Here is a 24,910-nt window from a genome sequence, read left to right on the forward strand (position 1 = left end):
GGGGGTGTCTGGTGCTTATGGTTTCTATCTGAATATCTACGGGGGCTGAGATGTATCCCTGCTGTACGTGTCCGGTAAATCCACTAAGGGTGATGGTGTCTGTGGTGGGCCATTTGTCACGCTGGAACATTGTGGAGGAGTTTAAAGTGGTGCGGGACCCTCCTGTGTCCCAAAGAAATTCTACTGGATGGCCCCGGACTCTGCCTGTGACTACTGGTCTGTCTGATTTGTCCCAAAGTGTGTCACACACCCAAGTTGGGGAATCCGAACACCGTCAATCTGTGGTGTTGATTGCTGAATTATCTGAACGGGCGCTAACACTATGTATGGGCCTAACATTGTTCCTAGATGGGGGGCCTGGTTGTTGGTGGCGTTGCTGTTTCGGGGGGTTTTGTCGGCATTCGCGGGCGTAATGTCCCATGTGTCCACAATTATAGCAACCTCGTGGTGCCTATGTTCTGGGGTGCTTTCCTTCATGTCTACCCTCATTTATCCATGCTGGGTCCTGGTTAGTTCTAACTGGGTGCATATTTGCTTCTACCTGTCCTGATCTGCCTTCATGTGTAGGGATTGGTCCCAAGCTCTGGAGAGTCTCTTTAATACCCACACTTCATTGTGTGTGTGGTCTACGGGGTCATAATTCACGCAAGTCTTTTGACCTGCTTCTGTGGCATGTGAGACTAAGGTGCGTGATCATTTAGTGGTGTCGTCCTCATTTAAGTGTGCGCGCTTCAAATCTCCAAATACTGCCTTAAAATGGATCCAAAGGTGGCCTGCAAATGCGGTCGGATGCTCTCCCTTTTTTTTATAAAATATATTTTATTGAAAATTTTTTTCCCAAACAACAATTTTTCCTCTTACAAAACAAACACAACAGTAACAATACAGAAATTTTTAGTAATACACAAGTAACAAAACCCCCTTATCTATTGACCTAAACTAAACTAAACCCCCTCCCCCCTGGGTTGCTGCTGCTGGTCATCTGTCTTCCCTCTAACGTTCCCCTAGGTAGTCGAGAAATGGCTGCCACCGCCTGGTGAACCCTTGAGCCGACCCTCTCAGGGCAAACTTTATCTGCTCCAATTTAATGAACCCCGCCATATCATTTACCCAGGCCTCCAGTCCGGGGGGTTTTGCCTCCTTCCACATGAGGAGGATCCTGCGCCGGGCTACTAGGGACGCAAAGGCCACAACGTCGGCCTCTTTCGCCTCCTGCACTCCCGGCTCATCCGCAACTCCAAATAGAGCTAACCCCCAGCCTGGTTTGACCCGGGCCTTCACCACCTTCGAAATCGCTCCCGTCACTCCCTTCCAATACCCTTCCAGTGCCGGGCACGCCCAAAACATATGTGCGTGGTTTGCCGGGCTCCCGCCACACCTCCCACATTTGTCCTCCACTCCAAAGAACCTGCTCAATCTTGCCCCCGTTATGTGTGCTCTATGTAGCACCTTAAATTGAATCAGGCTAAGCCTGGCGCATGAGGAAGAGGAATTTACCCTGCTTAGGGCATCAGCCCACATACCCTCCTATCTCCTCCCCCAGTTCTTCTTCCCACTTTCCTTTTAATTCGCCCACCGATTCCTCCCCCTCTTCCCTCATCTCTCGGTAAATCTCTGACACCTTGCCCTCTCCGACCCACACCCCTGAAAGCACTCTGTCCTGTATCCCCTGTGTCGGGAGCAACGGAAATTCCCTCATGTTGTCTAGTAAACGCCCTCACCTGCATATATCTCAAGAAATTTCCCCGGGGCAACTTATACTTTAGCTCCCAAGCTCGCAGAAGTCCCATCTATAAATAAATCTCCCACCCTCCTAATTCCCAACTGGTACCAGCTCTGAAATCCTCCATCCATTCTTCCTGGGGCGAACCTATGGTTGTTCCTGATAGGGGACCCCACCAGGGCTCCCCGTACCCCTCTCTGTCGCCTCCACTGTCCCCAGATATTCAGTGTTGCCGCCACCACCGGGTTCGTGGTAAACTTTTTAGGTGAGAACGGTAGCGGCGCCGTCACCAGCGTCTCTAAACTCGTCCCTTTACAGGACTTTCTCTCCAGTCTTTTCCACGCCGCTCCCTCACCCTCCATCATCCATCTACGTATCATTGCCACATTGGCGGCCCAATAGTAATCGCCCAAGTTCGGTAGTGCCAATCCTCCTCTGTCCCTACTACGCTGAAGGAACCCCCTCCTTACTCTCGGGACTTTCCCTGCCCACACGAAGCTCGTGATGCTCCTGTCTATTTTATTAAAGAAGGTCTTGATGATTAATATAGGGAGACATTGAAATACAAATAAGAACCTCTGGAGGACCATCATCTTAATTGCTTGCACCCTGCCCGCCAGCGATAGAGGCTGCATGTCCCACCTCTTGAAGTCCTCCTCCATTTGTTCTACCAGCCGTGTCAGATTAAGTCTGTGCAAGGTTCCCCAGCTCCTAGCGATCTGAATCCCCAGGTATCGGAAGTTTCTTTCCACTTTCCTTAGCGGCAAGCCTTCTATCTCTCTACTCTGGTCCCCTGGATGTATCACAAATAATTCACTCTTCCCCATGTTTAGCCTGTACCCCGAGAATTCCCCGAACCCCCTCAAAATTCGCATAACCTCTATCATCCCCCCCGCTGGGTCCGACACGTATAACAATAGGTCATCCGCGTATAACGAGACTCTGTGTTCTTCTCTCCCTCTAATAACCCCTCTCCATTTCCTGGAGTCTCTCAACGCCATGGCCAGAGGTTCAATTGCCAATGCGAACAACAATGGAGACAGCGGGCATCCCTGTCTTGTTCCCCTATATAGTCGGAAATACTCCGATCTATGTCGACCTGTAACTACGCTTGCCGTTGGAGCCCCATAAAGAAGTCTAACCCAGCTAATAAACCCGTTCCTAAACCCAAACCTCCTTAACACTTCCCATAAATACTCCCACTCCACCCTATCAAATGCCTTCTCTGCATCCATTGCCGCCACTATCTCTGCCTCCCCCTCCACTGGGGGCATCATTATCACCCCTAATAGTCGTCGCACGTTAACATTCAGTTGTCTCCCTTTTACGGACCCTGTCTGGTCTTCGTGCACCACCCCCGGGACACAGTCCTCTATCCTCGATGCCAGTACCTTTGCCAGCAATTTGGCGCCCACGTTCAATAGTGAAATAGGTCTATAGGACCCGCACTGCAACGGATCTTTGTCCCTCTTCAAAATTAGCGATATCGTCGCCTCCGACATCGTCGGGGGTAGAGTCCCCCCTTCCCTGGCCTCATTGAACGTCCTCGCCATCAACGGGGCCAACAAGTCCACATATTTTCTGTAATATTCCACCGGGAACCCGTCTGGCCCCGGGGCCTTCCCTGCTTGCATGCTTTCCAGTCCCTTAATGACCTCGTCCACCTCAATCGGTGCCCCCAGGCCTACCACCTCCTGCTCCTCCACTTTCGGGAACCTCAATTGGTCCAGGAACTGCCGCATCCCCTCCTCTCCCTCTGGGGGTTGAGACCTATACAGTTCCTCATAAAAGGTCTTGAACACCTCATTTATCTTTCCTGCCCTTCGCACCGTGTCTCCCTTTTGTCTCTAATTCCTCCTATCTCCCTCGCTGCTGCCCTCTTTCGCAATTGATGAGCCAACAGGCGACTAGCCTTTTCCCCATATTCATACCTCCTCCCCTGTGCCTTCCTCCACAGTACCTCCGCCTTTCTGGTGGTCAGAAGGTCAAACTCCGTCTGGAGTCGTCTCCTCTCCCTGTACAATTCCTCCTCCGGGGTCTCTGCAAATTCCCTGTCCACCCTTAAAATCTCCCCCAGTAATCTTTCCCTTTTCTTGGCCTCTGTTTTCCTTTTGTGGGCCCCAATAGAGATCAGCTCTCCTCTGACCATCACTTTTAGTGCTTCCCAGACCACTCCCACAGGGACCTCGCCGTCGTCATTGACCTCCAGGTATCTCTCAATACACCCCCGCACTCTTGCACACACTCCCTCATCCGCCATCAGTCCCACATCTAATCGCCAGAGTGTTCTCTGCTCCCTGCCCTCTCCTAATTCCAGGTCCACCCAATGTGGGGCATGATCCGAAACCACTATGGCTGAGTACTCAGCTTCTTCCACCCTAGAGATCAACGACCTTCCCAAAACAAAAAAATCTATCCGGGAGTACACTTTATGGACATGGGAGAAGAAGGAAAACTCCCTAGCCCTAGGTCTAAGAAATCGCCATGGATCCACTCCCCCCCCATTTGCTCCATAAACCCCTTAAGTACCTTGGCCGCTGCCGGCCTCCTTCCGGTCCTTGAGCTGGAGCTATCTAGCCCTGGGTCTAGCACCGTATTAAAGTCCCCTCCTAGAATCAAGTTTCCTACCTCCAGGTCTGGTATACGCCCCAGCATCCGTCTCATAAATCCCGCATCGTCCCAATTTGGGGCATACACATTAACCAACACGACCTCCATTCCCTCCAGCCTGCCACTCACCATTACATATCTACCTCCGCTATCTGCTACGATGTTCTTTGCTTCAAATGCTACCCGTTTCCCCACCAAAATGGCCACCCCTCTGTTCTTTGCGTCCAGTCCTGAGTGGAACACCTGTCCCACCCATCCTTTCCTTAGCCTAACTTGGTCCGCCACCTTTAGGTGCGTCTCTTGGAGCATAACCACGTCTGCCCTTAGTCCTTTCAAATGCGCGAGCACTTGGGCCCTTTTTATCGGTCCGTTCAGGCCTCTCACGTTCCACGTGATCAGCCTCACTAGGGGGCTACCTGCCCCCCGCCCGTGTCGACTAGCCATTACCTTCTCTAGGCCAGTCCCATATCCCGCCTCCGCGCTCCCGCTCGCTCCCCCAGCGTCGCACACCATCCCCGCCCGCCCACTCTTTAGCCATTTCCTTTTGGATTTCCGCAGCAGCAACCCAGTTGTCGTCTCCCCCCCCCCCCCCCCCGCTAGATCCCTATCTAGCTTGATTGCTCCCCCCATGTCACTTCCGTAAGTCAGCTGACTTCAACTGACCCCGGCTACTCCTGCTCACTCCTCGACCCCCCCCCCCCCCCCCCCCCCCCCCGTGTGGGGGAACTCCTATCCGCCTTGCGCCTGTCTTCCCGCCTTATTCTTTCTGGCGCGGGAACATCCGTTTACCTGACCCGCATCTTATGGCGCAGCTCCCTTTCCCCTCCCCCTCCCCTTCCCCATTCTCCGACTGTGTCCCGTCTTTCCCCCATCACCGGCGCCCACGTTTCCCCAATGTCTCCCCCCTTCCCAGTTTGCTTCTCAATTAACTTCACCCATAACATTAACAAAGTCAATAACAATAACATTTCCTGCAGCATCAGTCCCTCCGTTCCCATCCAATTTCTCTTCTTTGATGAAGGACCATGCTTCCTCCGCCGTCTCAAAATAATGGTGTCTCTCCTGATACGTGACCCATAGTCTTGCCGGCTGCAGCATCCCAAACTTCACCCTCCTTTTATGCAACACCTCTTTGGCTCGATTGAAGCTCGCCCTCCTTCTCGCCACCTCCGCACTCCAATCCTGATATATCCGTACCACAGCGTTCTCCCATCTGCTACTCCGCACCTTTTTAGCCCATCTCAGGACCTCTTCTCTGTCCTTAAGGCGGTAAAATCGCACGATTATCGCCCTCGGTGGTTCTCCCGCTTTTGGTCTTCTCGACGGAATCAGATTTGCCCACTCCACCTCCATGGGGCCCGTAGGGGCCTCAGCACCCATCAGTGAGCTCAGCATCGTACTTGCGTATGCTCCACAGTCCACTCCTTCCACACCCTCAGGGAGACCAAGTATCCGAAGATTCTTCCTTCGCGCTCCGTTTTCTAGGGCCTCGATCCTTTCAGTGCACTTTTTATGAAGTGCCTCGTGCGTCTGAGTCTTAACCGCCAGGCCCAGGATCTCGTCCTCAATATCTGTCACCTTCTGCTCCACCACGCGAAGCTCTGTCTCCTGGGTCTTTAATGTCTCCTTGAGCCCCTCAATTGCCTGTAGCATCGGGGTCAGCACCTCCCTCTTCAGCAGCTCCACGCACCATCTCACGATTTCATCCTGCTCAGGCCCCCATGTCGCCTGCGCTTTCTCCGCCGCCATCTTGAACCTCTCTTCCTCGGACCTTTTGGTCGATGATTCCTCGGGCTGCAGCCGCCGCCGCCGGTTTCTTCCTCCTTCGTTTGGGGGGAACTCCCTTCTCCCACACCCCACACCGGGCTGGGTCGACAAAACATTCCCCGTTGGGGCTCTTAAAAGAGCCCGAAGGTCCGTCGGAGCTGGAGCCGCCGAAACGTGCGGCTAGCTCGGCATCACCGCAACCGGAAGTCTTCCTCTCCCTTCTTTTACCTACAGCGGTTTAAACCTTCTACTGGGTCTCCCTTGTTGTACCCGATCACATCTAAAATGGCCGTTTTCATCCTCCTACATTCTGCGGTTCTGGCAAAGCTGAGCTGACGGACTGGTCAAGGTTCATTACTCTAAGTTGAACTTCCTCCCTTTCGTCTAGACCGTACATAATCTTTTGCTGGCGTACGCAAAGAAATGCGGGTCTGCGGTGGGTTCGAATGGATCAATTTTAGCGCAGGCATCTCTCAATTGGGTGATGGATAATGGGGAGGTGTAAACGCAATCGGGTTCCTCCCGATCCGATGACTTTGCGCTGTGTGGTGACCGGATTCATTGGAGGCGGGGGGGGGGGGCTCTCTGTGCAGTCGGTGGTGCGGTGCTTTCCTTTTCGGGGCATGGGGGGCTCTATTGTGATTTTCTGTGTCCTCCACATATCTCTGGGCGGTTTCATTTGGTTCTTGCCAATTGGGGGCACCTTCCTCATCTAAATTTTGTCCAAAAGTATACCTAAATCCATTTTGTATACCTAAATCCATTTTGCACTGAAAGCAGTGACTGCAACTTCTCTATTTGTTGTCTACATTTTGCGTGGTCTACTGTGCTCTGTCTTTGTTCTGTAGTGGAGCTATGGAGCGCTCATAAAGCTGCCTTTAAATCCGCGCATTGACTCGTTAACTGTGCTACCTGCTGTTCTGTCTCTTCTCGTACCAAGACTGCGCGTTGCGTATCTTGGTAGGTCTGAAAGCTGCTAAGATGAACTAAACCAGATTGGTGTGCCCGTTTGACATCAGCCATCTCTTTATCTTTAGCTGCCAACTGATCCCGGAGTTGCTCAATAATCTTTTCGCTTTCCCTATTGTTTCCTTCATTCTTCTCTTCTTTCTCAACTAGCTGCATGCGGAGCGTCCTCATGACCACCTCTGTGCCTCACAACTGTGCCGAACAGGACACTATTGTTATCGGCTTTCGCACTTTCGCTGCATTTTTCTTATGCACCTCGGTGAGGTTGTCCCACCAAGTTTGTCCTATGCTTCCTGGACCTGACTCTTCATTTGAACAAAAATCGGACCAAAGGGGCCATCCTTTCCCCTTTAAATACTTCCTCAGCTCTTCTTCCCATATGGGGCACTGCTCTGCTCTGTTGGTAGCTGCGACCTCGGGTTCGTAGAACATAGAAAAATACAGCACAGAACAGGCCCTTCGGCGCACGATGTTGTGCCGAACGTTTGTCCTTTTGTAGATTAAGAACAAATTAATCTACACCCCATCATTCTACCGTAATCCATGTACCTATCCAATAGCCGCTTGAAGGTCCCTAATGTTTCCGACTCAACTACTTCCACAGGCAGTGCATTCCATGCCGCCACTACTCTCTGGGTAAAGAACCTACCTCTGACATCCCCCCCTATATCTTCCACCATTCACCTTCAATTTATGTCCCCTTGTAATGGTTTGTTCCACCCAGGGAAAAAGTCTCTGACTGTCTACTCTATCTATTCCCCTGATCATCTTATAAACCTCTATCAAGTCACCCCTCATCCTTCTCTGTTCTAATGAGAAAAGGTCTAGCACCCTCAACCTTTCCTCGTAAGACCTACTCTCCATTCCAGGCAACATCCTGGTAAATCTCCTTTGCACCTTTTCCAAAGCTTCCACATCCTTCCTAAAATGAGGCGACCAGAACTGCACACAGTACTCCAAATGTGGCCTTACCAAGGTTTTGTACAGCTGCATCGTCACCTCACGCTCTTAAATTCAATCCCTCTGCTAATGAATGCTAGCACACCGTAGGCCTCCTTCACAGCTCTATCCACTTGAGTGGCAACTTTCAAAGATCTATGAACATAGACCCCAAGATCTCTCTGCTCCTCCACATTGACAACAACCCGACCGTTAACCCTGTATTCCGCATTCATATTTGTCCTTCCAAAATGGACAACCTCACACTTTTCAGGGTTAAACTCCATCTGCCACTTCTCAGCCCAGCTCTGCATCCTATCTATGTCTCTTTGCAGCCGACAACAGCCCTCCTCACTATCCACAACTCCACCAATCTTCGTATCGTCTGCAAATTTACTGACCCACCCTTCAACTCCCTCATCCAAGTCATTAATGAAAATCACAAACAGCAGAGGACCCAAAACTGATCCCTGCGGCACGCCACTGGTAACAGGGATCCAGGCTGAATATTTGCCATCCACCACCACTCTCTGACTTCTATCGGTTAGCCAGTTCGTTATCCAAATTTCCCACTATCCCATGCCTCCTTACTTTCTGCAGAAGCCTACCATGGGGAACCTTATCAAATGCCTTACTAAAATCCATGTACACTACATCCACTGCTTTGCCTTCATCCACGTGCTTGGTCACCTCCTCAAAGAATTCAATAAAACTTGAGAGGCAAGACCTACCCCTCAAATCAGTGCCGACTATCCCTAATCAAGCAGTGTCTTTCCAGATGCTCAGAAATCCTATCCCTCAGTACCCTTTCCATTACTTTGCCTTGCACCGAAGTAAGACTAACTGGCCTGTAATTCCCAGGGTTATCCCTATTCCCTTTTTTGAACAGGGGCACGACATTTGCCACTCTCCAATCCCCTGGTACCACCCCTGTTGACAGTGAGGACGAAAAGATCATTGCCAACGGCTCTGCAATTTCATCTCTTGCTTCCCATAGAATCCTTGGATATATCCCGTCAGGCCCGGGGGTCTTGTCTATCCTCAAGTTTTTCAAAATGCCCAACACATCTTCCTTCCTAACCAGTATCTCCTCGAGCTTGCCAGTCTGTTTCACACTGTCCTCTCCAACAATATGGCCCCTCTCATTCGTAAATACTGAAGAAAAGTACTCGTTCAAGACCTCTCCTATCTCTTCAGACTCCATACACAATCTCCCGATACTGTCCTTGATTGGACCCACCCTACGGGTTCATTAAACATTCCATCGCTTTTGTGGCCATTGCTTCTAATATCTCTTTTCCTACCGTTAATCTCTGTTTCCTATCGTTAATTTGGGACAGGGGGATAAGGCAGCGATTTGAACTGCGGGTGTGGCCTACGCTATTTTCCGGTTCACAATTCCGTCGATAGTTTTGACACAATCCAACGAGTTCACCGTATATCCCTGTTAGTACGCATGCAGGTTAGTGCACACCCATTTCGATGATTTGGTTGATATGGGCTTGCACTTATCGTTCTTTCCCTTTCACGCAATTGGATTTCAAAGTTTGTGGGTTCTCTTGGAGTGACAAAATTACTTCTAATTCGAGTCCCGTCAGATGTCGCCAATAATGTTGCCAATCGGCACCAGAGTCGCCAATAATGTTACCAATTAATAATGATGCCCTTTAGAGTTGCCAGGTATCAAATGATATCACCACAAGGCTTTACATCGATCAAAGAATCACACAACCAGTTAGTCAGTTCAAGCTCAAAGATGATTTATTTACACACCAGGATTACTTCGACATGCAACACAAAACACTACAAGTTAAACTACACCTAACAACTACAATAACCTATACTTAACTCCAGGGCAACCGGCTCTTTGCAGGTGGACAAGGCCTTTGTCTGGATCTTGCGTGGCTGGGTGGAAGAAATGGCTCTGTTTCTGCTGGGCTCATCTGTCTGGTCGCGATCGTTGGTCTTGAACTTGTCTGTCTGGTCGTTATGCTGCACTTGGGTTGGCATAGGCCGAATCCAAGAGAGACCGAGCACATGGCTGTGTCTCTTCTTATCCCTCTGGGATTTCGCGCTCTTTGGGGTGGTCCTTAACTTGGACCCAATAATTCGACAGGCTTCGATCACTGCCTGTGATTTTGGCCTATGAAGGGGCTGGTGCCTTGATGGCTGGGTGTCCTTAGCGGTCATTGACCTTGGCTGTTTGGGCTCCCTGAGTAAATGGAGTGGCGCCGATTAGTCTGTATCAGTTACCTGAGTACAGTTCTTTTGTCCTGGGGAAATGGGCCATTAGAATGCAAACGAGTGGTGGTTTTGATCGCGTCTCGCTATCTGGGTTGCAAATACACACACAAGCTCTGATTCTGTCGGAGTCCTGGGTTGGCCATAATTCCCATGGTCCTTTGTAGGTGGCCATCTCAGATGGCTATACTCCCATCTGCGACAATCACAAATTACCCCAGCCATGCTAGACACTACCTTCAGGAAATGGAGACGGAACAGGGGCACATTGACAGTTAGGGGCTTCTACGTAGGGCACAGACATGCGACACTGGACAAACTGACGGAGGAGTTGGAACTGCCGACAGGACAGGAAACGAGACACCTACAAATAAAGCACTTACTCCGCAAAGAGACAGTATGGTACCCCGGGCCCCAGATATGGCACTATTAGAGGACCTGATAAGCACAGACAGTAAAGAAGGGGGACTTTGTGTGAAAATGTATGGACAGCTACTGGACAGAGCCCACCACTGGACGAGACCAGATGGAAATGGGAGGACTAATTGGGGACAGAGGTGGGGTGGGGGACTCTGGAGCGATGTACTGAGCAGGGCCAACTCCACCTCCTCCACATACCTCGGGAAATAATGGTCTTCAACATTCTGTAAACTATAGGGGTGGAAATAAATGTAGAATAGAAAGTATTCTGTTGGGATTTTCAGGCTTAAAGAGTAAGTGATTGTGAAATATGGTGTTAGTAGTACTTGCTTTGTTTGAAACCTTGGTTGAAATCTCTGCTTGGGACATCCCAGGACTGCCATGCTAATGAGTAGACATCATCCTTGAATTGAGGGCCAGCCAGCAACTTGCCTTATTTAACTCGTGCAGTAAAGGATTTTGTGAACAATGTGAAAACCTGTGGCATAATTCTTCTTCTTCTTCTTCTTCTTCTTCTATTATAAAACCTGTCGCATAATTATTTCAGTTAATAACTGGGAAAGTTCATCGTCTGCCGTAAAATCATAACAGTGGGATCACTCGGACCTTTTGTCCATGTGTTTGTTTCATCTCATCAACACTAGGTACTATGATTTGTCTCATCTGGTTGTTTTACACTGAAGTTGATTTCTACATAATTGTTTCAAGTCTGATTATGGTACGATTATAGAATGATAACAGCACAGAAGGGGGCAAGTAAGATTAAGGTGAATCCCAAAGCTTTTTATTCATATGTAAAAAGCAAGAGGGTGACCAGGGAAAGGATTGGATCACTTAAGGACAGTGGGGGGAATCTTGGATCTCTTAAGGACAGTGGGGGGAATCTATGTGTTGAGCCAGATGAAATGGGCAAGGTACTAAATGAATACTTTGCATCAGTGTTCACTAAAGAAAGAAAGGGACTTTGTGGAAGTCAATTCTTGGGTAAGGTGTGTGGACAGTCTGGATCATGTTAACATCGAAAAGGAGGCGGTACTGCGTCTTTTGAAAAGATATTAAGGTAGATAAGTCTCCTGGGCCGGATGGGATTTATCCCAGAATACTGAGGGAAGCAAGGGAGGAAATTGCTAGGGCCTTTACTGACTACTTTGTACTCCATTGGCTACAGGGATATCCCAGAGGACTGGAGAATAGCTAATGTGGTACCGCTGTTTAAGAAAGGTAGCAGGGATAACCCCGGAAACTATAGGCCGGTGAGCCTCATGTCGGTAGTAGGTAAATTATTGGAGATTATTCTCAGGAAAAGGATTTATATCCGTTTGGAAACAAATGGACTCATAAGCGTTAGGCAGCATGGTTTTGTGAAGGGGAGGTCGCGCCTCACTAACTTGATCGCATTTTTTTGAGAAGGTGACAGATGTTTGATGAGGGGAGGACGGTGGATGTTGTTTACATGGACTTCAGTAAAGCCTTTGACTAGGTACCTCGTGGCAGGCTGGTACAAAAGGTGAAGTCACACAGGATCAAAGGTGAGGTGGTAAGAAGAATCCAGAACTGGCTCGTTCACAGAAGGCAAAGGGTAGCAGTAGAAGGGTATTTTTCTGAATGGAAGGTTGTGACGAGTGGTGTTCCAAAGGAATCGGTGCTTTGACCTCTGTTGTTTGTGGTGTTCATAAACGATTTGGAGGAAAATAGCCGGTCTGATTAGTAAGTTCGTGGATGACACCAAGGTTGGTGGTGTGGCAGGTAGTGTTGAGGATTGTCAGAAGATACAACAGGACATCGATAGGTTGGAGACTTGGGCAGAGAAATGGCAAATGGAATTTAATCCGGACAAATGTGAGGTAATGCATTTTGGTAGATCTAACATAGAGTGAAAATATACCGTAAATGGTAAAACTCTTAGGAATATAGAAAGTCAGAGAGATCTGGGCGTGCAGGTCCACAGATCTTTGAAGGTGGCAACACAAGTGGACAAGGTGGTCAAGAAAGTATACGGAATGCTTGCCTTCATTGGACGGGGCATCAAGTATAAAAACTGACAAGTCATGCTACAGTTGTATAGAACCTTGGAAAGGCCGCACTTGGAATATTGCGCACAATTCTGGTCGCTACACTACCAGAAGGAGGTGGAAGCTTTGGAGAGGGTGCATAGGAGGTTTACCAGGATGTTGCCTGGTCTGGAGAGTGTTAGCTATGTGGAAAGGCTGAATAGACTCAACCTGACTTTCTAATGAAAACAGTCCATGGGATGACCTGATCGAGGTCTGCAAGATTGAGGGGCATAGATAGAGTGGATGGGTAGGCACTGTTTCCCAGGGTGAACGGGTCACTCACCAGGGGGCATAGGTTTAAGGGACAAAATTTAGAGGAGATGTGCGAGGCAGGATTGTTACGCAGAGGGTGGGGAGTGTCTGGAACGCTTTGCCAGGGGAAGTTGTGGAAGCAGATACATTAACCGCATTCAAAAGGCAACTTGACAAACACATGGATAGGATGGGTGTAGAGGGATATGACACTACGAAGTGCTGAGGGTTTTGGCAAAGGCTGGTATCATGACTGGTACAGGCTTGGAGGGCCGAAAGGCCTGTTCGTGTGCTGTATTGTTCTTTGTTCCTTGTTCTTTGTATTCCGCCCATTTAGTTTGTGCTCACTCTCTAAGAGCTCAACTCTTCCTACTCACCTGCCTTTTTCTCCCAACCCTGCAAATCTTTCCTCTTCGCACAATTATCCAATTCGCTTTTGAAAGTCACAATTGAATCTGCTTCTACCACACTCTCAGGCAGGACATTCCAGATCCTAATCACTCACAGCATGAATAGATTTTTCTGATATTGCTTCTGGTTCTTTTGCCAATCATTTTAAGAACATAAGAACTAGGAGCAGGAGTAGGCCATCTGACCCCTCGAACCTGCTCCGCCATTCAATAAGATCATGGGTGATCTTTTTGTGGACTCAGCTCCACTTACCTGCCCGCTCACCATAACCCTTAATTCCTTTACTATTTTTTTTTTTTTTGAATTCTGCCAATGGAAGCATTGTTGTTATTGGACACGGAACCTCAGATTGAGCTCAAATTCCATTTGGGGAGAAACAAAAGCTCCAGTTTAAGTATTCCCTAATTTCATACAGGAAAGAGAATCCATCAACCCTACCTGCTCTGGGGTACCCACATGAAATTACATCTTGATGCCCTCTGACATGGCCTGGCAAGCAAACCACTTAGTTGTGTAAGAAATCTCGCCATCCTCACTTTTGGTAAACTATGAAAGAGACTATGTCAAAATCATGAGTCAAATTTGGAACACAAAGGGGTGGAAGGATCTCTCTGCAGCCTTCTTAGCTGGAAAATATACGAACAAAGCACTCCAAGTCACTTATCATTTGTTAGATCCATGTTGTAAGTACTGAAGTAATTATTACATGTAGCTGGTCAACTTCACTAAAGCTTATTAAATAATGCTTTCTTGTGCTGATCAGGATGTACTAATCTATTCTAGTTTCTTCAAACTCTGGAGCTATTGTGAGGCAGCACGGTAGCACAAGCGGGTAGCACTGTGGCTTCACAGCGCCAGGATCCCAGGTTCGATTCCCTGCTGGGTCACTGTCTGTGCGGAGTCTACACGTTCTCCCCGTGTGTGCGTGGGTTTCCTCCGGGTGCTCCGGTTTCCTCCCCACAGTCCAAAGATGTGCAGGTTCGGTGCATTGGCCATGATAAATTGCCCTTAGTGACCAAAAAGGTTAGGAGGGGTTATTGGGTTACGGGGATAGGGTGGAAGTGAGGGCTTAAGTGGGTCGGTGCAGACTCGATGGGCCGAATGGCCTCCTTCTGCACTGTATGTTCTCTATGTAAGAACCTGCAAGTAAAGTCAAATGCTGAATTTTGTGTGAAACCTCATCATTTTTGTGTGTGTGGTCCTGTGCAACCATGCAATTATCAGCAAGTGTGCCCCAGCTCTAAATGTTGTATTGTTCAGTCAATACTATTATTTCAACTTTTTTTTCTGGCAGTTACTGGATCCTGGCAGCTTGATTTGATACCAGCTATTATGTTGTAAACTTCTCCCTTGTAGGCTGCTCTGCTGATCCACAAGAACACTTCATAAAATTGGCAATGCTTTTGGCCCATATACTGGTAGAGGTTTAAAAAAAAAAAAAATCACATTTCAGGAGCATTCATGATTTTCTTCTCATGAAAAAGGCAATGTTTTCACACACACACCCTCCTTTGTCCAGCTTTTCTAAATAACAGCCCCCTAACTTCAAGTTTGTAATTGATATGGCTGGCCTTTTGAAATGAAATGAAAATTGCTTATTGTCACAAGTAGGCTTCAAATGAAGTTACTGTGAAAAGCCCCATGTCGCCACATTTCGGGGTACGGGAATTGAACCGTGCTGCTGGCCTGCCTGGGTCTGCTTTCAAAGCCAGCGATTTAGCCCTGTGCTAAACAGCCCCTTAGCTGTTTCATGGTAGGGACAGCACAGTGGGAGAAAAATTCAGCTGTGGTATTCTGATTTTTTTCCTACCCTTGTATGGTTATAAATTGTAGTGTACAAGAATTAGACCTGAAGTAAAATGTCAGTAATTATTCATGTTCTGTCCTTTTGGGACCAGATTGTAATTAGTTTTGTGGTTGGTAAGCGGTGATATTTGACAGCTTGCACTTTGTTAATTTGAAAGAAGATATTTTAATTATTTACCAGTATATAATCCTTGATGAGAAAAGTATCATAATTGATGAGTATTATAATTCTTACCTTGAGCTTGAAAAGAATCTGTTCATTTCTAGGCTTTCTGTGAAGAACTGGAATCAATGATTCAAGAGCAACTCAAGAAAGGAAAAAACCCTACTAGTCTACTTGCATTGCAACAGATTGCAGATTTCATGACAACAAATGTGCCTAGTATGTACCCTGCTGCACCACAAGGTGGAATGGCTGCATTAAACATGAGTAAGTGTAATTATTTTTTCCTATCCTCTGCATGAAATCTTCTATTAAACAATTGGGATCAAATTAATTATGACTGATAGCTGAGTCCTCAGTATTTCTACGGAGAGGTATAAGCCACCGATCTGAGAACTGATTTTTCCCAAATGCAGCCCTTGTATTATATCTCAACATTCAGAACTAGCGATGCTGACAGAGGGTTGAGAGAAACTTAGGCCATGATGGTAAACAGTTGATTAAAAGGGAGAAAAAATCTATTTCAATGTCTTTTAATTTGTAAAAAATATTTTGCTGAATTGGATTTAAGAAGTTTATTATCTGTTCATCTTCCAAATACAAAATGAAACATTCTCTCTGACCTCAGCAAGGGAGCTCTGAGCGTGGACTCTGCAGACATGAGTGCAATACCAAGAGTGAGTCTCTACTGAAGGTCCAGCCACAGTCACACCAATGACAGAATTGTTAACTGCCTCTATATTCAATTAAAACAAAATGATTCTGGAAAAATTGATTCCAAGCATTTGCATCTTTGACACCACAGGCCAATGCAATTAATCATCCACTGACTTCAGTGTTCCTCTGATGGAAAGAGGTCCAGTTCTTCTAAAAAGTAGTTGTTTGGGTTTGATAGCTTCATTCAGAAAGAACACTCAGGATGAATATAATTTCTTAGTAGGAGCTTTGGATTAATCTTTTTCAACAGACAGTTTCCAAATTGCTTTTGGCCACTCCCCAATGTCCAGCCATTGCCTGAATCAAGTGCAGACAGTCGTAGCCAGTCAGCAACTAACACCTTGGATAACAATGAGGATCCCATCCAGGGATCTTGTGCTATTTTAGATAACTGAGAATTTGGGGCTTTCTGTTATGGAAGGAGGCATCAATGAGGGAGTTTTGTTAAATGCACTGTGGACAGTGTAAAAGCACTCCTACATTAGACTCCTGTTTATTGACTGCAGCTCTGCCTTCAGCACCATAATCCCAGCCAAGCTCATATCAAAGCTCCAAAACCTAGGACTTGGCTCCCCACTCTGCAACTGGATCCTCGATTTTCTGACCAACAGACCACAATCAGTAAGAATGAACAACAACACCTCCTCCACAATAGTCCTCAACACCAGCGCCCCGCAAGGCTGCGTACTTAGCCCCCTACTCTACTCCCTGTACACACACGACTGCGTGGCAAAACTTGGTTCGATACGACCATAGTGGGCCGGATCTCGAATAACGACGAGTCCGAATACAGGAGGGAGATAGAGAACCTAGTGGAGTGGTGTAGCGACAACAATCTCTCTCTCAATGCCAGCAAAACTAAAGAGCTGGTAATTGACTTCAGGAAGTAAAGTACTGTACACACCCCTGTCAGCATCAACGGGGCCGAGGTGGAGATAGTTAGCAGTTTCAAATTCCTATTAGTGCACATCTCCAAAAATCTGTCCTGGTCCACCCACGTCGACGCTACCATCAAGAAAGCACAACAGCACCTATACTTCCTCAGAAAACTAAGGAAATTCGGCATGTCCACATTCACCCTTACCAACTTTTACAGATGCACTATAGAAAGCATCCTATCTGGCAACTGCTCTTCGGCCCAGGACCGCAAGAAACTTCAGAGTCGTGAACACCGCCCAGTCCATCACACAAACCTGCCTCCCATCCATTGACTCCATCTACACCTCCCGCTGCCTGGGGAAAGCAGGCAGCATAATCAAAGATCCCTCCCACCCGGCTTACTCACTCTTCCACTCTTCCAACTTCTTCCATCAGGCAGGAGATACAGAAGTCTGAGAACACGCACGAACAGACTCAAACACAGCTTCTTCCCCACTGTCACCAGACTCGTAAATGACCCTCTTATGGACTGACCTCATTAGCACTACACCCTGTATGCTTCATCCGATGCCAGTGCTTATGTAGTTACATTGTATATGTTGTGAAACGGTCCAACATACATAGAACATACAGTGCAGAAGGAGGCCATTCGGCCCATCGAGTCTGCACCGACCCACTTAAGCCCTCACTTCCACCCTATCCCCGTAACCCAATAACCCTTCCTAACCTTTTTTGGTCACTAAGGGCAATTTATCATGGCCAATCCACCTAACCTGCACGTCTTTGGACTGTGGGAGGAAACCGGAGCACCCGGAGGAAACCCACGCGCACACGGGGAGAACGTGCAGACTCCGCACAGACAGTGACCCAGCGGGGAATCGAACCTGGGACCCTGGCGCTGTGAAGCAACAGTGCTATCCACTTGTGCTACCGTGTTGCCCTATTATGTATTTTCTTTTATTCCCTTTTCTTCTCATGTACTTAATGATCTGTTGAGCTGCTCGCAGAAAAATACTTTTCACTGTACCTCGGTAAACGTGACAATAAACAAATCCAATCCAATATATTTGAGTTTTTTGGTGGGAAGTGAAGGCACATAGTGAAGGATACCACCAAGCTTCATAGAATTTACAGTGCAGAAGGAGGCCATTCAGCCCATCGAGTCTGCACGGGCCCTTGGAAAGAGCACTCTACCCAACCCACACTCTATCCCAGTAACCCCACCTTCTTGGGCACTTAGGGCAATTTAGCATGTCCAATCCACCTAACCCGCACTTCTTTGGACTGTGGGAGGAAACCGAAGCACCCGGAGGAAACACACGCAGACACGGGGAGAATGTGCAGACTGCACACAGACAATGACCCAAGCCAGGAATCAAACCTGGGACCCTGGAGCTGTGAAGCAACTTTGCTAACCACTGTGCTACTGTGCTGCCTTAAGACTAAAAGAAAATTTGAGATTTATCAAAGTCGTGATTTAGGTTTTTAAGTTTTTATAGAAGGAAGGAAAAAGTGAAAGAAGTAAAGATGTTATACATTTTTGACATCTAGAAAAAGATAAAACTGTAGTGTCTTGATTTCAAGATATTGAGGATGTTGAGAGTTAAAGAAGTGGGCAAGATTTTGAAATTCTAAACAAGAAAGGGAAACATGGGAGTATTGACATTAATCTTCCCTTTTTATCTTTGTCTCATATCAATGTAAAAGGACGTTGGAAGCTAGGAGTGAAAGTCAAAGTTTCCTAGCTTTTCCTTGTATCCTGTTCAAGAGTGCAAGAGTCTACCCAGTAAAGGGAGCAGTATTCAAATCCTAGATGGATTTGGGCTTGACCCTGAGTTTTATTGACAGTTTTTTTGTATGCTTCTGCAAAGAGGGATTCAGCCAGTCATAGAATCATAGATTATCATAGAATTTACAGTGCAGAAGGAGGCCATTCGGCCCATCGAGTCTGCACCGGCTCTTGGAATGAGCACCCTACCCAAGGTCAACACCTCCACCCTAGCCCCATAACCCAGTAACCCCACCCAACACTAAGGGCAATTTTGGACACCAAGGGCAATTTATCATGGCCAATCCACCTAACCTGCACATCTTTGGACTGTGGGAGGAAACCGGAGCACCCGGAGGAAACCCACGCACACACTGGGAGGATGTGCAGACTCCGCACAGACAGTGACCCAAGCCGGAATGGAACCTGGGACCCTGGAGCTGTGAAACAATTGTGCTATCCACACTGCTACCGTGCTGCCTATTCCATCCAAGTCCACAACCATCTAGAAGGACAAGAGCAGAATACACATGGGAACACCACCACCTGGATGTTTCCCTCCAAGCCACTCACCTACCTTGATGGAAATTTATCACTTCTTTTGGGTCAAAATGCTGGAACTCTCCCTTACAGGGTGTACTGACACCACATGGACTAGAACGGTTCAAGAAGGTGGCTCTTCACCATCTTCCCAAGGGCAATTGGGGATGGGCAATAAATGCTGGCCTATCCAGCGACACCCACATCCATGAATTAATTACACACACTTATACACCACACACACGCACACACACACACACGACAGACAAGCACAGAGAGGAAAGAGGGGTGTAAAGAAAAAATATATAAAAAATAAAAAGGATAAAAGTCTCATCAGATGGATGTCTTCCCGTACACCATTTTTCACAGTTTGAGGTTTTTGCTTTCAGTCTGCATGGTTGTCATTGTAGATTCATCCAGGTCTCAAAACCTCTCTGCAGGTTCAGAAAACAGCAGGTAGGCACCATTCTGGAGAAAGGGAGAGCAGCTTACAGCTTCTGTCAGCGTCCAGGACCCGAGTGTTCTTCCTGGTTCCTCTGAAAATCATTCCACATGGGTAGGACCCATTCATCGCTTGTCGCCTGGCAGAATATGGCCTTTGGCCAATTCATTGGCCACCAGCCAACCAATCGAACCAAACCCCTCTGATCTCTCAGGTGCCAGAGTTCAAAAGCTAAATCTCCAATAGCACAGTGTACCATTTTGCAACTTTGTAGTTCCTCATTTCCTCTGCTTGACTTAAAGGTATATTAAATATCCAGGGATCAAAATGATGACAAAAGTCAAAGAAATGGGAAATAAGGGAATCAACAGGGAGGGCCCTTACAGTATCTATTGTCTTTCGAAAGGTGCTTGAGTGATTCAAGGCGTGTTTAAAAAAAATTCAAGTGTATGATATAATGGAGAAAGTAGCAGCATGCATAGAATTGTGGGTTTCAAATATGAGACAAAAGAACTAGAGTTGATGTATTTTGTTCAGTTTGAAGGGTTGGAGCTAGTATACATCAAGGAAAAGCGATAAATCCACTTTGTTCCCAGTGTATATAGAATCCCTACAGTGCAGAAGGAGGCCATTTGGCCTTGAATCTCCTGTACCTTTCTCACGCTGCGTTATCTGAACAGTTGTGGATGAAGCTGAATATTGTGGGATTATCAGCAATTAACTCTGTTCCTAAACTGATGGCAGAAGGAGACCATTGACACAGCTGAATGTCTGTGGATCAAGGATCCTGCCCATGAATACAGCTACAGTGATATCTTGGGACTGTGACAATTGTCCTCCCAACAATCTCACCATATTCCTCTGTCATATGAGTCATATATATCATATAGACTCTGTTTTCCCTTTCTCACATTGACATTTTGCTAGGACTCCTTAATGCAATAATGGATTGATTATGTTGAGAGTACCTACTGACCTCTCTCATTCAGATATTGTATCAATCTGTGCCTTGATCAAGGCTGTGATGTGGTCTGGAGTAAGTATTTCTAATGGGACCCAACTGAACATAGTTACGTAGCTGACACTTGTATTCAATGTTCCTGGTTGAGACAGAAACTATTATACCTTTCAAATAAAATAAAAGTGATAAATATTTGAAGCAGCGAACAATAGCTTTGAGGAGAAAGCATGTCATGAATAGTACTAGGAAGGAATAGGCAAAGAACGTCTCCTCTTGTGCTCTAACGTTCCATGTAGCATGTTTGTGAACACAATTTTTAAGAACAAGGATAAGCACAATTGTCACAGAGTGTGGGAGAAGCTGGTGGTAGCCATGCAGTTCAGCTGCTTTTATGTTTCATGTTGCCACTGTTTGTAGTGCACTGATTAAGTTGCTCTTAAGGACAGCAGGGGCCTACTTATTCCAAAAGTATTCAGCTCTATAACAATAAAACTACCCATGCCAAACAATAGCATGACCTGGATTGTACATATAGGGCTGGGGTGTCAAGTTACTGGTAACATTTTGCTGCATATGTGCCATAGAATTGGTTGTCTCAAATAAAAGAAACACTAGTTATCTCCCTTTGATCTTCAGTAGCACCATGATTGCTGATTGTTCCAACAAGATATTGGAATTTCCTGACACAACCACCTAATACAGTGATGTGATCACCACCAGCTGAAGCCCAATAGCAATTTTCAGAAGGCTTTTCTCCATCTTCAGGGTAACAAAAGATGATCAATAGATGTGGCCTTGCCAGTATTGGCTAAATTTCAAGAACAAATAAAAATTATGAACCAACTAACATCCATAGAATAGAATCCCTACAGTGCAGAAGGAGGCCATTTGGCTTATCAAGTCTTCACCGACCCTCTGAAAGGATCCCATGGCCCACTCCCTTGTGCTATCCCTATCCCTATAAAAAGACTATTTTACAGCTAACAAGTTGCATACATGTTGCTGTTTGCGGCATACAGCAACCAATTTGTGAAAGGATCCCATAAATAACACTGAGATAATTGACCAGTTGATTCATTTTGATGTGTTGGCAAGGGCACCAGGAGAGTTCCTTGACATCCGCTGGAGAAGTGCCATAGGATCTTTTATATTCACTTGAACAGACAGGTGAAGCTTTGGTTTAACCTCTTGTCCAAAAGACAAGGCCGCAAACCAATGGCTACTGCGCACAAATATCAGACAAGATACATGCTTGTATCTTACAGTTTGGTTTACAAATTTTCTGATTGAATGATGAAACAGTTTACTTGAATTTTTTTAAGACTGATATGGTATGCACAAATTGCAAAAGACATATGGGACGCGAACGTCACTAACAGTCAGTATTTGAACATATGGGTGAGTCTCCTTTCTGTACTTCTGCAGAGTGGTGAAGATAAGCTCATAGTGCTGTTAGGTAGGGAATTCCAAAACCTTAACCCAGTGATGATGAAGAAATATCGATATATTACTATGTCAGAATAGTGAGAGACTTGGAAGAGGGACTTGGAAGAGGAACTTGGAGATGGTGACAATTGCTGCCAATTGCTAATGATCTAGTGAACCAGCAGTGAAGCAGTTCTGGTGCTCCTGAAAATGTTTGTTTATAAATTATTCCTTGACAGGTGGCAGCTTCCAATTAATCAGCGTAGAGCTGCCTCAAACCTTCTTTATCGGAATGCTAATATTTGCATATTGCTGTATTAATTTTGCATGTATTCCAATTTTAGGTCTTGGAATGGTCACCCCTGTGAATGATCTCCGAGGATCTGAATCTGTTGCATATGAAAAAGGAGAGAAATTGCTGCGTTGTAAGCTGGCAGCTTTCCACAGACTGGCCGACCTCTTTGGATGGTCGCAACTTATCTACAACCACATAACCGTAATTAAGTTCCCTTCAAATCCTAATTGAGCTAGTTTGGTGTAGAACGTACATTGTTTGGAGACCATATTTCTACCTTGTTCCTTACATTTGATGGAGAACCTTATTTTGTTGTACCTAAGGAGGCAATGAAAAAGTTGGCTTGCAAAATGAGAATGCGAAGTCTCACCTTTCGTCAGAGTTTAATGTCTCTAATTAATAAATTTCTTCGAAGTTAGCAATAAAATAAACGGCCAGGGTTTTCCCCCCAATATGGATGATAAGGGAATAGTGTAGATGGGCTTTAGAGTGGTTTCACAGGTCGACGCAACATCGAGGGCCGAAGGGCCTGTACTGCGCTGTAATGTTCTATGTTCTAATATTTTTGAGGTATAGATAGATAACTGTCGGCTCAGCAACTATGCCTGTGCCGCAGCATAACAGAATTAGCTGATGTGCAGAAATTATTTTACTAGAGGACGTTTTCTGTGCTGCTATATTTGTGAAATGATTGTTACGTTTGATAATTAATGTACAAAGAACAAAGAAAAGTACAGCACAGGAACAGGCCCTTCGGCCCTCCAAGCCTGCGCCGACCATGCTGCCCGTCAAAACTAAAATCTTCTACACTTCCGGGATCCGTATCCCTCTATTCTCATCCTATTCATGTATTTGTCAAGACTCCCCTTAAACGTCACTGTCGTCCCTGCTTCCACCACCTACTCTGGCAGCGAGTTCAAGGCACCCACTGCCCTCTGTGTATAAAAAAAAAAACTTGCCTCGTGCATCTCCTCTAAACCTTGCCCCACGCACCTTAAACTTATGCCCCCTAGGAATTGACCCCTGGAAAAAAGCCTCTGACTCTCCACTCTGTCTGTGCCCCTCATAATTTTGTAGACCTCTATCAGGTCGCCCCTCAACCTCCATCGTTCCAGTGAGAACAAACCAAGTTTATTCAACCTCTTCATAGCTAATATCCTCCATACCAGGCAACATCCTGGTAAATCTCTTCTGCACCCTCTCCGAAGCTTCCACGTCCTTCTAGTAGTGTGGTGACCAGAATTGAACACTATACTCCAAGTGTGGCCTAACTCAGGCTCTACACAGTTGCAACATGACTTGCCAATTTTTATACTCTATGCCCCAGCTAATGAAGGCAAGCATTACTTATGCCTTCTCGACTACCTTCTCCACCTGTGTTGCCACTTTCAGTGACCTGTGGACCTGTACACCTAGATCTCTCTGACTGTCAATACTGTCCATCTACCATCTCTCCGCCCAAGTCTCCAAACAATCTAAATCCTGGTGTATCCTCTTGACAGTCCTCATCGCTATCCGCAATTCCACCAACCTTTGTGTCGTCTGCAAACTTACTAATCAGACCAGTTACATTTTCCTCCAAATCATTCATATATGCTACAAACAGCAAAGGTCCCAGCACTGATCCCTGCGGAACACTACTAGTCACAGCCCTCTGTAGCCACCTAAAATGGCTGATTCCCTATTAATTTGGCCAAAACCCGATTTAAAATGGCTAACCGAAAAGGCTGATGGGAAAAGCAGCCAACAGGACACAAACGGACAGCTGCAGACAGAATAGCGTATTCGGCTCTGGGGAAGTCGGCCCAGATCGATACTCAAGACTATTAGCAGCACATCAATCCAGACATCTGCAGTTTAATCGGCTATCCCCGGGAACAATTGCAACATATTAGCAATTGAATGCCGGGCGAGACCTGTCGGCGCCTGCAGTGGCCGAAACAAAGACAGGTGAACGACCACCCCCCGATCGAGGAATCGCCCCGTTATTGGACATATCGAACCCAGTGATAGGGAACAAGTCCAATCACTTGGGACTCCGGGTCAAGGGCCGCCCCGAGAGGCGAGAAGCCCCTGGGCCCTATAAAGTGAGGGGCCAAGTTCAGATCTCTCTCTCTCGTCTTCACCTGCTCGCAGCCTTCGCAAGAACCTTCAGCAAAGAACCATAAGTTTGACTCCAGCGATCGCTACCAGATAGAGATTCCTAGCCATCGACCCGTATCAGGCTTTTGAATCCCGCAGGCCAGATCCAATTCGATAAGCCATTCGTTTCCCTGACCTGGTGGGCCCTTCCTAAAGTTAAGTATTGGCCAGTAGTGGTAGGTTTCGATATGGATAGTAGGATTATTGTGTAAGCATTAATTGTTGTATATAATAAATGACCGTTGATTTCAATCTTACTAAGCGGTGTGCTGACTTATTAATCATAACTTGAGCTTGAACCACGTGGCGGTATCCGAAAGATACCTGGCGACTCGTGAGCAAAGGTGACATAATCAGAGCTAATAAACTAAGGCTAAAAAGAGCAA

At 46.7% G+C, this 24,910-nt stretch overlaps 1 protein-coding gene across 1 annotated transcript in view; it reads left to right on the top strand.

The window, feature by feature from the left end:
* The window catches only part of add1 (adducin 1 (alpha)), a 281,597-nt gene that overhangs the window by 139,540 nt on the left and 117,147 nt on the right, over nt 1–24,910 (top strand). Inside the window, 2 exon segments of the mRNA XM_072515692.1 lie at nt 15,460–15,622; nt 22,432–22,583. Of these exon segments, the coding sequence (XP_072371793.1) occupies nt 15,460–15,622; nt 22,432–22,583 (315 nt within the window).

Source organism: Scyliorhinus torazame, chromosome 9 (assembly GCF_047496885.1).
Source record: "Scyliorhinus torazame isolate Kashiwa2021f chromosome 9, sScyTor2.1, whole genome shotgun sequence".
Classification (NCBI taxonomy): Eukaryota; Metazoa; Chordata; class Chondrichthyes; order Carcharhiniformes; family Scyliorhinidae; genus Scyliorhinus; species Scyliorhinus torazame.